Genomic DNA, 17,541 nt, shown 5'->3' on the forward strand with positions numbered 1-17,541 from the left:
AGCATAATGGTTAGAGTCTTGGACTCAGACCTGAGATGACCAGGGTTCAAATCCCTGCACAGCCATGAAGCTCCCTGAGTGATTTTAGCCTGGTCAATCTCACTCAGTCTAGCCTACCTCGCAGGATTGTTGTGAGGATAAATGGGCGGTGGGAGGAATAACAAGAACCATGTATGCCAGCCTTGAGCCTCTTGGAGGAAAGGTGGGAAATAAATCAATAAAAATTGTATCTGAAGAAGTGTGCATGCACACGAAAGCTCATACCAAGAACTAACTTAGTTGGTCTTTAAGGTGCTACTGGAAGGAATTTTTTTATTTTGACTATGGCAGACCAACACGGCTACCTATCTGTAAATAAAAATTGTGTGGTTGCTGGGATAGTAGAGTATGAGACTCTTAATCTCAGGATCCTGGGTTCAAGCCACACGTTGGACAAACGTTTCCTGCATTGCAGGAGGTTGGAATAGACGACCCTTGTGGTCCCTTCCATTTCTATGTTTCTATGCGCCACCTGGCAAGAGTCCTCCATTTCCTTCTCTCAATACCTGTCCCTGCCTGCCTTCTTGCCTGTTATCAGGACATCACTCCTTGACCCGAACCCAATGCTACATATTTAGGAATAGTGCTTGAACCAGGCTAGAGACTGTTTAAGGAACTGAGAAGCTGCTGTTCACTCTGGCGCCTACTAGGCATGGTGGATTGCAGCATCAGACGGCCGAAAGCACTTTGGGAGCACTGGAATGGAGGGAGCAGGGCTGGCACAGTGCTGCCAATCCCACCCCCCTACTAACACCCACACCCACGTGTGCAGTCAAGTTTGGCTCTCACTCAAAAACAGCTGTCTGGGGCAGGGCAGGGCAGGGCCCAGCAGCAGAGATGGATCAGCCCTGGGACCCTGAACCAGTGTCCCCAAGCTGACTGGCTGCCGGTACCAGGCCTGGGAGGCAGCTTATGTGTGTCTGCAACTTGGGTCTCCAGCTATTGTTGGACTACAACTCCCATCACCCCTGATCACTAGCTAGCAGGACTATTGGGATGATGGGAGTTGTAGTCCAACAACAGCTGGGCCCCCAAGTTGGAGAAACACTGTGTAGAATCTCCCTGTTCTGGCTGACCGGCTGGACTGGGCTGGGCCGGCCTCTGCTTTCTGCTGCCCTAACAGTGCTCCTCTCTTTGTCCCACCAGGCCCTGCTCCCTTTCTCCTGCTTCTTTCGTTGGGCTCCCTTATGTTAGCCCTCCCTTCTTGCCCACAGTTTTCCCTTCGCTCCCTCTGCTGCCCCACTCCTCCTCCTGCGACCCGGCTCTCTAACCGCCTCCCCTGCCCCTCTCCCTTCTCCCCGCAGGAGTTCCACTACCGCCCCAAAGGGAGCGACACTTGCCTCCCCTGTGACTGCTACCCCATCGGCTCCTCCTCCCGTTCCTGCGACCAGGAAGTGGGCCAGTGCCACTGCAGGCCTGGCGTGATTGGCCGGCAGTGCAACAGCTGTGACAGCCCTTTTGCCGAGGTGACACCCAGCGGGTGCCAGGGTGAGTAGGCGTCCACATTTCTAAACAGTTCTGAGGGAGCCTCCCGTCTCCCCTGTCAAACTGGGGACATTGCTCCACCTGTAGCTGTCCATTCCTCAGAGCCATTCCTTGCTCAGCCCATTTTTGCTTCTGGCCCTTCAGGAAGTCCAAATAAATGGGGGGGGGGGGTTTAGGTGAATGTAATAGCCAATATGAGGGGAATAGTAATTTTCCCCAATTTTTGGAAGGGGGGGATATGTCTCTCCTCTCATTCACCAATGGCTTTGTCGTAAGTTGGTGGGAGAGTAAACTCAGGGTGCTTTAGAAGGGTTCTTCATGAGAGCAGCTTCAGCACTGAAACTTCATGGAAGATGGCAGCTTAAGCTGAAAGACAAGCAATTACACTACAGGCAACATGGAAAGAAAATCTGAACTGGATCATTACATTTCTTGTTCCAGGACTAAATGCAAATCATCTCGTTCCCAATGAGCCAACCTTCCCACCTTTATTCATTCCTTATTTTAACATAATTAGTTAGCATGACCATATTTGAGACATTTATCCGTCATAGAGGCTTCCGGGTCGCTACTGCTCAAGTACTATATGAAATTCTTTCTGCAGAACACAGCTCTACACAGATTCTGTATCACACAACTCGGGTCTATGCTGCAAAGGATTTGGAAGTTGCCCCTCTGGGTCCCTTCAGCAGTTCACAGCCTAATATTTCTTTAATGAGTTCTGTCATCCCCCACAGTAATTTTAGATTTTTCTCACAAGGCCACTGTATGTGCATAAAATCTGCTGCCTCTGTAGTTTTGTGCTCTAGGTTCCTTTTTTGTGCTTTATAAGCTATTAAATACCATTGAAAATTGAAATTTCATTTTAGACAATGTTTTATTTTATTTGATGTTACACTGATCAGTTTTGAGAGTTCTTCGAAGGCCTCCCTGTCTTCAATTGAGGCATTGTGTGGAATAAAACCCCTCCCTTAGATTCCCTGTGACTTATGTTTCTGTGTTTGGCTTCACAGTGCTCTACGATGCATGTCCTAAATCTTTGAAATCTGGGGTGTGGTGGCCTCAAACCAAGTTTGGCTTGACAGCTGTGGTGCCTTGTCCCAAAGGTTCACTGGGTAAGTGTTTCCACTTGCAGGGCGAAGACTTTATGGACAGATTGGATCTGTCCTGTTGGGTTTCAGCAGACCCAAGTCACTGCTAGTCTCCCTTCTTCTAAGGCATATCTTTTCTGTCTTCTTTTTTCCAACACTGTCCTAGCTGATTTCTGGGAGCCATTGTCATCAATAAGATTTTGAAGAAATTGGGCCTTCTGAAGTAGGCTCAAAGATGTTTGTTGTCCTGGCAATAGACTATTTCTGACAGTAAATAGAAATGTGTTGGTGATGCTGCCAGGGTTCAGGATTTTTGAGTTGGAAGGGACCTTTGGAGATCCTCCAGCCCAATCGCCCACCCCCGGCTCAGTGCAGAAATCTAAATAGCATCCCTGTCAGAGAGCCACCCAACAAGCTGATTTGTAAATATATTGATGGTGCTTTTAACAGGTGGTGGTTGTTTTGCATTATCTTAGCCTTCTTGTTGCTGTGCTTTCCTTTGTACTTTTGTTGCTGTTCTAGTGTTTTTTACTGCCTTTGAATTCTTGATCGCCACTGGGTGGAAAGGTGAGAGATGTAGGGTGGAATTCACAGAGGTGCTAAGGAGATCACTTAGTCAGCGCAAGTATTTCTGCTTGCCCTACAGAACAATCTCTCCTCTCCCCCCCCCCCACATGTGCTGCTTTGAGGGGGCCAAATTGGGGGTGCATGGGTGGCACAGGGGAGAAGAGAGGGAGGACGCCCCATTGCAGTAGCACAACTATTTATCTGATCAACAAATAAATACTTCCAGCAAATGAGAGCCAATCATCTCCTGGAGCAACCTGTCCACTAGGAAGCTCTTACCACTAGGAGGTTTCTCCTCAAGTTTATGCTACCCTTCCATTCTCACCTATTAGTTCTAACACTGCCTTGTACTTCTGTCGTCCTTAGTCAGGAGTGGGTTGCAGGGCATTGGGTGGTCCCATTCATTCCCACATATAGATGCTCTGATCTAGGCACAGCATTTGGCAGAATGATTTGGGGAAGTGTTGTCTTTTAGGCTCAAGGAGATGGGTTGCCTTGGAATGTTTACAGATTGGGGGAGGGGAGTCGCACCGTTGTTTTGTTTAAGCTATTGCTCGCTTGAATCCAAATATACTCTTTGGATGAGTTTTGTGGTACATATAAGTTTTGTGGTAAATATACTCTTTGGATAAGTTTTGAGGATCGATACACACACAGGAGTGGGAACCTTCTGCACAGTTGCCTTTCAGCAGAGACTCTCCTGGGAAACTCACAGTGCATTAGCATTGCTTTAGAACTTTTAATGTTGTCCCTTTTCTCTACGTTTCTTTCTCTTCCACCTGTGCAGGTTTGCGGGGTGCAGGTAAGGCCTGTTGCTGTCTCTTTTCCTCCCCTCACCTGCTTTATAAGGGCTGCTTTGTGTGGCTTCTCCATTTTCTGCTTCCTGCTTGAGACACCGCTGGACCCCACACTTTCCCCATCAGCTGCAAGGGCTGCTAGCACTATCGTTCTTGCCTTGCTTGGCCCTGATTTCCTTGTAATCCTGCCTGAACCTTCAGCTTCTTTGCCTTTCACCAGACACTAATCTGCAGAAAATGGCCTGCAATTCCCCCTTTTTATTTCCTCCCACTCCTTCTGCGCTTGTATAACCTGCTTCCGCTTCTGCCTACTGCCTTGATGTTCTCTTAGGAATTATGAGCAATTCCTCAACCATCCCTACCAACCAATGAGTCCTGAAACTGAGAACTGGAATGCCAGCACAGCCAATGGTGTAAACTGTGCCTGCTTTCCACCTCTCAGTTTCAGGAAATAATAATAATAATAATAATAATAATAATAATAATAATAATAATGGTGATGGTGGTGATGATGCTGGAGCACGGGTTGACAAAAGCTAGTACGAACATAAGAAATTGGCTTGGTTGTTGCCTGTTGTGTTGGCTTTCTTGCTTTCTGCTAATTATTGTCTTGGCCATGCCACGTGTTTTACCAAGTGTGCTCTCAGCAAGGAGATGCAGCCAGTCCTGGCTCACTGGATGAAAATACATAAATACACGTTTGCAGACCCTCAGTTGCTGCATTCACCCTTCACATTTTTAGGTATATGCCAGTGGAGGCTGGTCCATTGGGCAGATGGGGCACTACCCCACCAAACTTTGCCTGCCCTTAGCCAACCCCCACGTACTTGCCTCCTTACTTAGGGGGTGGCACTGGCTGTCAGCATTCTCCCCCTTAGTCTCAGTTTTGCTCTTGTAGAATTCAGCAAGGTGGAGGATGATGGGGACAAAATCAGAGCAGGCTCCATCTATCATTGGCTGTGGTTCCGTGTAGTGTTGCCTCCCTGCTTTCCACCCTATCCATCCCAATGGGCACTAGCCTCCCTCTGTGCCTGCTTTAAATGTCTTAGGTGCACACCTCAAAAAGCAGCCCAGGGTGCCACTTTCTAATAAAGAGGAAAAGGAAAGAAGGGCATTGAATTGTACAATATGAGGGTTTGGCTGCATGCAGACTTATCTTCACGTGCAACATTTTCTACTGTGGAGTAAGCTCAGTTTCTACCCCACCTTATAAGACCACATGTACAATCTTTGGATTCTAGTTCTTGTGCTTCAGGCAGGCCGAATTTCTTGCTAGTGTTGTTTAACCTCAAGAGCCTTGCATGATTAACTGCTCAAACCTTTTCCTTGATGCTTCCCCTCAGTTGTTTACAGGTAGTTTTTTATACTGCTCTGTGAAGGGGCTGGAGACTGACACAAGGGCCAGACATTCATTGCTGTAATTCTGACTGCTGCTGAAACTCAGGACATTTCCCCCAGATCTTGATTCAGGGAAGATGGTTATATATGTTCAAAAACTGGGTGACTTAGGGAGCAGTCCAGATTTGGCCATACAGCCTGTCGTAATAGCTGGCCCTACAGGCAACAGATGAGGGCCAGACAATCCGCCCGTCGCACCAATGGACCAGCTGAGCAACATAGATCTGCAGGGCTCATGATATCCTAGCCCTTGGAAAGGACTTTCCCAGACTTTCTCCCTGAGAGCGTTTAACAAAAAGTGTGGAGGAATGAGCCTAGAATCTTGAGCTAGCAGAATGGGTAGCCTTCCACTGTGGAAGCTTTAGCGACTGCCTGGGGGATCTCAGTTGACTGGACTGTGGACGCTCTATTCAACACAGGAGATCTCAGCTCATACATAGAAGCCCATACTTGCTAAGGACTTCATTTGACTCCAGCATTGATTTACGCAATCCCGGCCCTGCCACAACTTCATTTCCCCTCCCCATTTGTAAAGCAGCAGAGATGACAGATTCACCTGCCATGCTTTTGAACTATTAGAGATCACAGCTGTTGTTACTTTGCTGATGTCTTTCCCATTCAGGTCATTGCTGAACACACATCTAGTGCCACCGGTGAGGATGGCAGATGGCGCAGGTCATGCTGATAATGGTGTCGGTGCTGTTTGTGATATGGAATATAGCATTAAGGGTGTCTTAATGCTCCCACTAGATATCTATATCACTTCTGTATAGATATTGGTAGTGTGGGCCTTCTGGCTTTTTGTGATGCTGGTGACATTCAAGTGTTCTAGAAAGCTGCATGGCTGTGATTGGTGCCACAAATGGTGGGACCTTGCGCTCCAGTGCAGTGTTCTGTGGCTTAAACACATTTTGGGACTGTCACGTTTCTTTGACTTAAAACATGCAAGTCTTTAGCCCTTTGGGTTGCAGAAAAATTTAAAACATGCAGCTGGCATGTCGGGGCTAAGCCAGACGTTATGTGCAAACATGTGTACTTTGCCCCAAACATACCTCTCCTCCCCACTGAAAAATGGCTTGTGATGTGGAGGAGGTGATGTGGAGTGGAGAAACAGTGGAGGAAAGATGGCATTTTTCTGCTCCAAATTGTCCATGCAGCCTCTTCCATCATCTTCCGTTTTTGTCTCTCCAAATTAGACAATTGCCTGTAACATCTGATCTGGCTGTCACTCAGAATCTTAGAGGAACATAGAAAACTGCCTTGCTCTGAGTCTAACCTTTGGCCTATCTAGCTCAGTGTTGTCTGCACTGACAGGCAGCAGCTCCCCAGGATTTCAGACAGGGGAATCTCTCGGCTGTACCTGGCAATGCTGGGAATTGAACTTGAAATCCTCTGCATACAAAGCAGATGTCCTACCACTGAGCTGTTGCCTTTTCCCAAAAGAGGCTTAGCGAGGGATCCCCACTTGTCCTGGGTGTGGATCTTTCATGCTTCACTCAGATCCTCAGCTCTTCCTTCCTTCTCCCTATGTTTGTACATGCCTCCTACCCTCTAGAGTCCTCCCCAACTTTCCTTATCAAATGTGTCACTGTCAAAGAAGCATCAGTTCTGCAAACATAATTGATAAGGGAATAAAATCTTGCCCCAATCCAGAGAAACCTAGTCATGCTAAAGTCCCATACAACCAGTTAGTCAAACTTGCTGGATGTCTGTATGAGAACTAACCCGGTTTAAATTTAAAAAATAAATAAAAAAAATTGCAATCTTGGTTTGGAGAGCAGTTGTCCCTCCCAGTAGCACTTGACAAATCATTATCATGATTCAAAACTTCCTCCCCCCGTCTGATCGGCTCTGCAGGCGTACAGTGAGAGATGGTTCATTCTCAGGAGTGCACAAGGCAAAAAACAGAAAAGACCGCATTCAGCCAGAGGCTGATAATAAGCTATATTAGCTTGGCCAATGAAAATTTAATTCTACATCAGTTCTGATTTGCTGTAGCTGTGCATTGATCCTTCTTTGTGGAGTCGTCTCAAGTGACTCTTACGGTAATCCAGAAAGTCTTACAAATCAGAAATTGTTTTTGAGCTTGATAAGGGTTTGCACAACATAATATTTACCCCTCTCCTTCAAAAGCTTTTATCTGTCCATTCATGGGGTAACTGAAATATCTGTGACTGGTGAGTTCTCCCAGGCCTAGCTTGAAAACAATTAACCCCAGCATTGGGGGGGGGCTCTCACAAAATTCAAATTTGTGAATGTAAAATCAGGGTGGTGACCTTAGCAAAGGGCTCGTAGATGCTAATGTAGGGTCTGTGCAGCCTCCTCTGAATCTGTTCCCTCACTGATGCTGGTGTTCTGTGTTGGTGGTATTGCCAATGCTTCGTTCAGTGAGCCTGACCTGGCATGATGCTGTTGCCCTGACAATCTCTTAGTGGGAGGCAGCAGCAACAGCAGGGAATGTCCTCCTCAGTCACGCATTTCTTAACTTAGGCATTCTTCCTTCTCTTAGGAGCAGCAGTTCGGCACTGCGATGAGGAAAGAGGCTGGTTGGAACCCGATCTCTTCAACTGCACATCACCTGCCTTTAAGGAGCTCTCAGCATTGGTAACCCTCTCTGTCTGTCTGTCTCCTGTCTGGGTGGGCTTTGCTTGGCTCACAGTTGTGGTATTTCTGAGTTGCATAAGCAACACAGTATCTGTGCAAAGCCTACACTTACTGCCCTAGTATGTCTGCACAGCAGATAATCTGTGTTGTGGGCTGCATACATACAACCTGCTTCAGAATGAATGTTGTCAGCAGTGCATGGCTTCTCTCCCAAGTGTTATGCCTACATTGATGCTAAAACAGTGGTTTTCAAACTTTCCTGGCCTGTTTTGTGCAATGACTCTGAACTCGTTCCTGCAAAAAGCCTGCACCAAATCTGTTGGTTTGATTCTGCTGACCCACAGCAAAGGTGACAGTGCAAGCAGCGGCTTGTACAGCAATAACTTCTGAAGCATAAAGGATGCTGAGGTCTGACTAAATTAAGTAGCCCATTGAGGGCATTCAAAGTGCAAAACTTCCCCTTAGGGCTGAAACTGACTAGGCCATAAACTGTGTGCCATCCAGTCAGATTGATCAATTACCACTCAGTTGAGTTGCCTGGAATTAGAAGAGACAGCTAATTGAACGTTAGGAAAGCAGAATGAGCAGCTTCTGCCCACCCCATCTCTCTGCAGTGAGACTCCTGCCTCCATTGTTATACCATTAGCCAAATACTTAGATGAATGCTTCTACCACCCTATCAATAAGAGGGAATCTGCTCCCATCACTCTATAGAAACAACTGCCTTTACACATCCTGCTTACATGACATCACATACACCAGGCATGGTAAAGAAACCTAGCATAGGTAGTTCTACCTAAGATCCATATGGCTCTTTCATAGAGAAAAGCAGGGTGAGGGTGGGAATAAAGTACAGAAATTTGAGGTTAAATGTTGGCAAGTGTTAAGGGCTATATATTATTAAGAGATAGGGACACGGGTGGCGCTATGGTCTAAACCACTGGGCCTCTTGGGCTTGCCAATCGGAAGGTCAGTGGTTCAAATCCCCACAACGGGGTGAGTTCCCATTGCTCTGTCCCAGCTCCTGCCAACCTAGCAGTTCGAAAGCATGCCAGTGCAAGTAGATAAATAGGTACCACTGTGGTTAGAAGGTAAACGGCATTTCCATGAGCTCTGGTTTCTGTCACAGTGTTCCATTACACCAGAAGCAGTTTAGTCATGCTGGCCACTTGACCCAGAAAGCTGTCTGTGGACAAACGCCGGCTCCCTCGGCCTGAAAGTGAGATGAGCGCCACAACCCCATAGTCACCTTTGACTGGACTTAACCAGGGGTCCTTTACCTTTTTTATTGCGTTACCATAAAATCCTCTCTCTTTCTCTCTTTTTCTGCTTCCTTTTCCCCCAGGGGATTAAATATCAGAACCATCTGTTAACTGGATGTTTCTCTTCTCTCATTCCCTTGTTGACACAGCAAATGCTAGAACTTGGTCATGGACACAGTGGCAGTTTCACCTCTAGCTAGTTCTGTTTCACGGTTTCCAGTGGTCCCTAATCCCCACCACTTCATCAGCAACATCATAAGAAGCCCCTTTCCTCTCTGTGTGATTTGCGCCTCTTTAAAAACAGGAGCTATGTTTCAGTTCCTAGAGCCACTGCATGGTCCCCCCCACACACACACCTCCCTTGTTTTCTGTGTTGGTAGCTGGAAGGTCTGGAAAGGAACGAGACGGAACTGAACACCATAGAAGCCAAGAAGCTGGCCCACCAACTGCGGGCAGTGACCGATCAGATGGAGCGCTACTTCGGCAATGATGTTCACATCACCTATCGCCTTTTGTCCCACTTGATGGCGTTTGAGAGCAGGCAGCATGGCTTTGGCCTGACAGCCACCCAGGATGCCCACTTCAACGAGGTGAGGGGACTTTTTCTGGTTACTGAGCATGCTAGGAACATGGATGGAGGGGGATTTAGGCCGCATGGAAGCTGCTCGCCCATCCTCCTGGCAGGTAGAAACCTCAAGGAAGTGGGTGGCAAGGGGAGTCTCTGGGCTTAGATGCTTTTCTCTATGAAGCTGATCACAGAAGATGCTGCCAAAAAAACCACAAAACATAACTGGACATTTCCTACCTGCTACGCTCATGCTACAGGGCTTGATTATTTATTTCCTTACCATATCTCTAGATTGGGCAGCTTACAATAAAAATGATTCAAGATATTTAAAACATCTTGAGCAAAGATGGCTTAGCTGTGGTAAGGATGGGGGGAGCAATTTGATTCAGTTTGCATTTCAAGCGGAATATACCTAATCAGCGCTTTTCAAAACAATATGCAAACTGAAATTCGTGCTAGTGTGAATTTTGCAGTGCAGTAGCGCCAGCCAAGTGAGGTGTACACAACTCCATATACTAGGATGGAGTTACACTGGACTTCATTGGTTATACTACAATGCTTCCTCAATGTTATCACATTATGCTATTGCCTTCGATGCCCTTGACCATGGTGCCCTCCTGCATCAACTTCTGGGGTAGGTATCTGAGTATTACAGTGGTTCCTCTTCCACCAGCATGTTCAAGTCCAGGGGGTAACATTGGGGAATGCTCTTTGTACCCGCAGCACAGCCATTCCAGAGGGCACCATTTTTTCCCCAGTGTTATTTAGCATCTATATGAAGCCATTGGGAGTGGTCATTAGGAGTTTTGGAGCAAAGTGCCAAGTTTCCACAAGTCCTCTTTTTCTTTCTTTTCACTGTGTGCACCTTATCTGCGAGCATTTTCTCATGGCAGCAATGTTTCTTTCAAACAACCATTTCAACGGGATAACTTGTGAATCTAGAGGCCCTTTATTTCTTCTCACCTGTTTCGTTTTATCCAAACCCCCCTTTCCCTTGCGCTGTTTTATTTATTTGCATGACTGCCACATGAGAAAATAATCTTAGTATCTTCGCAACCTTTCCCACATTTCCCATTGCCCTTTCTACACATACTTTTAATTGGTTCCTGTGTGGTATACCCATCTGCTGACAGGCTTATAGGAAAAGACTCTGATCAGAAGCATTTGCTCTTCAAATATCCAGCCACCCCTCCTCTGTCTTCCCTCCACCCCAAATCCGCCTTATACAACACTTGCATAATTCTAAAATAAAGCCTCTTGCACCTACTGCCTGCAGTTTCCAAAAGCCTCAAAACATGTAGCCTCTAATAGATTCTTGAGGCAGGTGTCTAGACAAGAAGTGCCTGATTTGAAAAGGCAGCTTATTACCTTTCTTCTGTGCCAAGCCTCCCACCTAAAAGATCCATGTACCCATCCAGTTTAAGACTGAGGTGCCAGGGATTAAACCTGAGACCATCTGCATTAAAAATATGTGCTCAGCCACCGAGATACAGCCTTTCCCCATCTGGTCAGTGCCTGGATGGGAGATTGCCTGGGAACCAATGTATGCTCCCCTGAGCTCCATCATGGAAGAATGGTGGGCTACAAATGAAATAAATGGCTTAAAAACCAAATGGTTCTGGAAACTGAAGCAGAAACAGAGCAGATCTGCTGAAATTAATGGACATGACTTGCTTAGGATCATTAATTTCTTTGTGTCTACTCTAAGTAGAACTGAGTTGGATGCAGCCCATTGTATGAGGAGGATTTTTACGTCCTCTGATGTTCCACCTCTGATCTTTGCCCTGTAGAACCTGCTTCGGGCTGGCAGCTCAGTGCTGGCCTTAGATAACCAAGAGCACTGGGAAGCATTGTTGCAGAATGACCACAGCAGCGCAGGACTGATGGAACAGCTGAGAGAGTACACGGGCACACTGGCCAGCAACATGAAACTCACCTACCTCAACCCTGTTGGCGTGGTGACCCCTAATATTGGTAAGTAGAAGCACTGCGTGGGGAGGGGAGGTGTTGCTGGAAGGCCGCAAGCAGCTCACTGACCACCCTGAAGGTCTGTATGATCTACGCCACCATCTGTGAACTCCTGGCTTGCAGGCAGCCATGGGCTTCCTGAGGATGTGTTGGATTTCTAGGCTAGAGGCTGGAGTAGCACAGGCTCAATCGTGGAGGCAAGGCAGCACGGGGGGAGTGGACTGCTAGAATGCCACACCAGTGGGAGGTCAGGTGTGAATGCATTTCTTGGCCTGCCTTACACTGTTCCTTTTAAGTTTTGTGGGCAAGTGTTGGCAAGCCATTGGCTTCGTCCCATGTAGGTGCTTCACGCTTCATGCATGCAGAAGTAATACAGGCATGTTTTCTGCAGTTGGGCAGGAAACCTCCCGAAGCAGGCCTTCTCTTACAAACAGATGCCTATGACTACATTGCTTGTGCAAATCTCTGTTTGCTAGAAACCACTGTGGAAAGTAGCTCTGAGAGCATCAAACATGCTCCACTGGTAAACATAAGCCAGCATATTTGTGACTTACTTGACCCTTATGCATGTTTTCCCATCGAAGCTGGAAGCATCTCTCTGGCCAAGGGGCCCTTTTCATTTCTCATCATTCACTCAGGTAGGCCAACTCAGAGACCTCGTATCTGCTCCTCTCTCTCTCTCTCTCTTCCCCTCCATGCAGTGCTCAGCATTGACCGCATGGAGAACCACACCCACTTCAGGAGGCGTTACCCCCGATATCACAGCACCCTCTTCCGTGGCCAGGTCATGTGGGACCCACACACCCACGTTGTGCTTCCCCTCTCAGTCCTCACACCCCACAAAGTGGAAGGTAAGTGACTGAGCTCCACCAGGCCCAGACCAAGGTGACCAAGGTAACCAGGAAGTGATTGCCGCCTTCCCAGCATGCTTCATTCAGGTTGCACTGGGCACACATTTATGTTCCTTTGGGCAGTGCTGTGGGGAAAGAGCAAAGTGCACACGTATGTCTTATGGCTGGAACCCCCTCGGAGAGCTTCTCGTTCTTCTTTTGGACCCTTGGAGAAGGGCTGTTTAATTTTCTTGAAGCATTGTTAGAAGTTTATGATCAGTTGGCTTTGTAACAGAAGAAGCCCTTTGCTTCCCATGAGAGAAAGACTCAGGAGAAGTTTCTGGTGAGAGGCAGCACCTTCTGAGCAACAAAAAGACAGCTCTTCTCTGGGACCAGGGGTGGGGAACCCTTAGGCTATGGGCCGATCTTGGCCCACCAGGGATTCCAATTTGGCCCATGTTGCCGTTTTTGTGAAACCACACCTTGTTTAATCAGATTACCTCTGCTCAATGGGTGGATGATATTGGCAGATGGGAGGGTTTGATGGTCAATGCCTGAAGAAAGCAGCCTTGAACCCTCTGCCCATCAGGTGATTGGTTGGGGGGTTTCAATGCTGCTTGGTCACTATCACCCCGTGCCCACCCCACTGGTTGACTTTGACAAGTGGTCAGGACCACCCACCAGTCAATCACTTGGTGTCACTATGATGTCAGATGATTGACAGGTGTGTGATCTCACCCATCTGTCAAGAATTCACTCCTGGGGTTAGAGGGAGATAAATAGGCCAAATAGGTTCCATACCCCTGTGTTGAAGGGGGAGGAATTTCCTTCTGCTTCAAAGGATTGGCCCGTTGGGCTCAATGGGCTCAGCTCAGTCAAAGTATAAGAACTTGAGAGATGATACCACCACAATGCTAGACACCTCTCTCCTCTTCTGTCCTGCCTCAAAATGGTGCATAGCATTGGTTCCTTCCTGTTCTGCCTTCCCAGCTCCAGCTCCCAGCACAGCAGCACTGACACTGGTAAACAGTGAAACCAATGACACTGTGGAAACCTCCCCTCCCAAGCACTTCCTGCCGGAACCTGAGCCTGCTGTAACCATCCTCATCCTCATAATTTACCGTACTCTAGGAGGACTTCTTCCTGCCCGCTACCAGGTGGATCGGCGCAATCTCAGGTACCACTCATTGCTTACTCCTCTTCTGGGCTCTTTGCTATCATCTCAGGTCCTACAACTCTGACTTGAATGGACCATAAACAGTTTGCTGAGGATTGGTCAGCAATAGCCCACTCTCCCATTGCATGGACCAGTCTGGGCCCAGTGGTGTTGCCAGGTGGCATCAAGTAACAAGCTGCCTTTGTTCTTTGCAGGCTGCCCAAAAACCCTGTTATGAACTCCCCCATAGTGAGCGTATCTGTCTTCAGCAACCACACCTTCCTCCAGAGCACTTTGGCGACCCCGTTAGTGCTAGAATTCCGCCTGCTGGAGACAGCCAACCGCAGCAAGCCCCTCTGTGTCCAGTGGAATCACTCCAGCCAGTAAGTTGCTTTGCTTCCTCTTTCCCAGGGAGCCATCCTTCACTTCCTTTTTTACTTTGAGGCCTTTGACATTATTCTATTCATTTGAAATGCTTCTAAGCCACCCTTTGCCCAATGGATTCCAGGATGGGCATAAAAATTATTCAGAGCATAAATACAATTAGCGGTCTTCAAGTTAGGTGTTCCTCCCCCTGCACATACCCTGTGCCATCCCCAAATCTGCTCCAGAACACTGGGGGGGGACCACTAGAACATATTTAGGGTGTGTGTGCAGGGAAGAGGTGGGGGTAGATTCCATGGCGCAAAAAGAAATCCTTACATTGATGGACTGTTCACCTTAATGCCACGTTGAATTCCATTCGCAGGCACCCTCCATAGTAACTTAAAGATATAGGGTGATAGCTATTGTTAGTTATACTCAGAGAAAATGCATTAAAATCAATGGACCTGAGTCTGACCCGAAAAGGTCAATAATTCAAGCATAATTCATAGTGAGTATCCTCATGCCTGCCTCTAAAAGAAAATGTCACCTTGAAGACTCTTTCCTTTGAGGCCTCTCTTTTTGGGTTTCTTTGTGACTGCAGGATTGAGCCCACCGGCTTCTGGACAGCCCGGGACTGTGATCTTGTTTATCGAAACGCCACGCACGTTCGCTGCCATTGCTCCCAGTTTGGCACCTTTGGGGTCCTGATGGACAGCTCCCACCGAGAGGTAATACTGACGACAAGGTCACAGCAAGACTTAGAAAGTGATAAGTGAGGTGTGATCAGAGAGGCCAGAGATAAAAAGCAAAACAGTGGGCCTTGGTATCGCTAAAGACCAAACTAGATGTGTCAGAGACAGCCATGTTTGTGTATATATATATAGCAGGGAATGAGTGGGAGGTCTAATTTCCAGGAGTGGCTGGCAAGGAAACACCATGGAGCCACAAGAGTGTTGTTGGTATTAATAAACCATGGCTTGGTGTTAATATGCCCATCAGGTTACTGTGTGCTTCCTTCTCTGACTTCTCCTTTTGCCTTTGGTTTCTCCTTGCAGCAACTGGAAGGTGACCTGGAGACTTTGGCCATTGTGACCTATTCCTTGGTGTCCCTCTCCCTTCTGTTCTTGCTGCTGGCCTTCTCCTTCCTGATATGCCTGAAAGGTCTCAAGTCCAACACGCGGGGAATCCACTGCAACATCTCGGTCACCCTCTTCTTCTCCGAGCTGCTCTTCCTCTTGGGTATCAACCGCACTGAAAACCAGGTGAGGAGGAGGAGCAAGAGGCAAGCCCTAGGTTCAGCATGTTTGGAGGCTTTGAGCTATGTGTGCCACACGGTCTGCACCCCCCAACTAAGACTGCTGCTCTTAGTCTAGGACACTGTCCCATTGCCAGTACTGAAATAAGATTCAGCTGCCAAACTTGTCAGCTGCTGCACATGGAATTTTGGAGGAGGCATCTTGATCTTTGCCTCAGGCCACAAAATGCCTTGGGCTCCTGAAGCAATAGATAAGGTAAAGGGACCCCTGACCATTCGGTCCAGTTGTGACCGACTCGGGGGTTGCGGCGCTCATCTCGCTTTATTGGCCGAGGGAGCCGGCATACAGCTTCTGGGTCATGTGGCCAGCATGACTAAGCCGCTTCTGATGAACCAGAACAGCGCACGGAAATGCCATTTACCTTCCCGCTGGAGCGGTACCTATTTATCTACTTGCACTTTGACATGCTTTCGAACTGCTAGGTTGGCAGGAGCAGGGACCGAGCAACGGGAGCTCACCCCGTTGTGGGGATTTGAACCGCCAACCTTCTGATTGGCAAGCCCTAGGCTCAGTGGTTTAACCCACAGCGCCACCCACATCCCTTGAAGCAATAGATATCTTAAGGGAAATGTTGTAAAATATTAGTTTCAGATCAGGGGCAAGCTACTCACGCTGTTTTAGAGGACATCTTTGAATTGTGGTTCTCTTGCTTGTTTCAGTTCTTCTGCACTGTGATTGCCATCTTGCTCCACTATTTCTTCCTGTCCACTTTTGCTTGGCTTTTTGTGCAAGGCCTCCACATATACCGCATGCAGATGGAGGCCCGCAACATCAACTATGGAGCAATGAGGTTCTACTACGCCATTGGCTGGGGCGTCCCTGCCATCATCACTGGTAAGTGCAGATGTGTTTAGGAAGTGAGGGTTTCCTCTCTCCCCCCCCCCCGCGCCTCTAGAAAGAAATGTATCTTGGTAATTGACATGCAGAATGTGCTTAGTTTGGAACAAACCTACAGTAGCGCTTCAAACTGTGCCTTTTCTGCGATGCCATGTGACCAAGACGTTATGCATAAGCTGCAGGCATTGCAGTCTGGATCGCCCCAGTTCCCACAGCCATTGCTCAGCTGAAATGCTGCGGGTAACTGCTTGTGTCAGTCATAAGCCTATGTCTTTGGGGAGCCAAGACTTCAGGTCTTCTTTTGAGTGGCTAGTCAGCAGCAAGTCTCACAGATCAGAGGCTCTCAAACTTTGTCATAGAAATGAGCCTCCTGGGGTATAAAAGCCTTTTCAAAAGCAAGACCACTGGAGAGTTCTGTTTGTAGCGTTCCTGCTCATGATTGCGTCAGAAGCTGAGTAGATCAAAGGAGAACGGAGGTTTACACTGACCTACAAGGATGTGGAAAGTATATTGACTAGGAATGTAGAACATAATACATTGTTCAGCTGACCTTCTTCCTTCCTTTTGGACAGGATTATCTGTTGGCTTAGATCCAGAGGGCTTTGGGAATCCAGATTTCTGCTGGATTTCCATCCATGATAAACTGATCTGGAGTTTTGCAGGGCCCATTGCTGTTGTCATTGTGGTAAGCACTTCTCACATTTCTTCAGTCTCTTTGCCAGGATGCTGCAGCCTTTCCATTTCCTTGTTCAGCATATTTGGTCCCCATTCTCTGTACCTCTGCTTCCTTTTCCTGTCATTGATATTTAGTGTTGCACTTATTTTTCCTCTCTCTCCTCTCCCCTTGCTCCCCCCCCAATTTGGCCCTTCATTCTTATTTTATCATTTCTGTCCAGTCTCTAGAAATATGTGACATAATACAAGTGAATAAAATAATGCACAGCATGGAGAAAGTGGAAAAGTTCTCTCTCTCTCTCTCTTAAAAGACTAGAACTTGCGGACATTCAATAAAGCTGAATGTTGAATGATTCAGGACAGACAAAAGAAAGTAGTTCTTCCCAGAGCGCATAGTTAAAGCATGGAATTGGCTCTCGCAGGAGGCAGTAATGGCTACCAACTTGGATGGCTTTAAAAGAGGATTAGACAGATTCATGGAGGATAAGGCTATCACTGGTACTAGCCAAGATGCTGCTGCTGTTGCTCCAGTGTAAGAGGCAATATGCTTCTGCATTCCAGTTGCTGGAAACCTCAGGAGAG

At 47.5% G+C, this 17,541-nt stretch overlaps 1 protein-coding gene across 1 annotated transcript in view; it reads left to right on the forward strand.

The window, feature by feature from the left end:
* CELSR3 (cadherin EGF LAG seven-pass G-type receptor 3) overlaps nucleotides 1-17,541 on the forward strand; it is an 87,360-nt gene that overhangs the window by 54,878 nt on the left and 14,941 nt on the right. Inside the window, exons 15-27 of the mRNA XM_082209108.1 lie at nucleotides 1,344-1,527; nucleotides 2,538-2,639; nucleotides 3,970-3,984; nucleotides 7,887-7,981; nucleotides 9,624-9,833; nucleotides 11,602-11,785; nucleotides 12,481-12,630; nucleotides 13,600-13,786; nucleotides 13,981-14,148; nucleotides 14,733-14,859; nucleotides 15,187-15,393; nucleotides 16,107-16,281; nucleotides 16,857-16,969. Coding sequence (XP_082065234.1) covers nucleotides 1,344-1,527; nucleotides 2,538-2,639; nucleotides 3,970-3,984; nucleotides 7,887-7,981; nucleotides 9,624-9,833; nucleotides 11,602-11,785; nucleotides 12,481-12,630; nucleotides 13,600-13,786; nucleotides 13,981-14,148; nucleotides 14,733-14,859; nucleotides 15,187-15,393; nucleotides 16,107-16,281; nucleotides 16,857-16,969 — 1,917 coding nt within the window. The remainder of the gene's footprint in view (nucleotides 1-1,343; nucleotides 1,528-2,537; nucleotides 2,640-3,969; nucleotides 3,985-7,886; nucleotides 7,982-9,623; nucleotides 9,834-11,601; nucleotides 11,786-12,480; nucleotides 12,631-13,599; nucleotides 13,787-13,980; nucleotides 14,149-14,732; nucleotides 14,860-15,186; nucleotides 15,394-16,106; nucleotides 16,282-16,856; nucleotides 16,970-17,541) is intronic.

This window comes from Podarcis vaucheri (genome assembly GCF_965113315.1).
Source record: "Podarcis vaucheri genome assembly, chromosome: 2".
Classification (NCBI taxonomy): Eukaryota; Metazoa; Chordata; class Lepidosauria; order Squamata; family Lacertidae; genus Podarcis; species Podarcis vaucheri.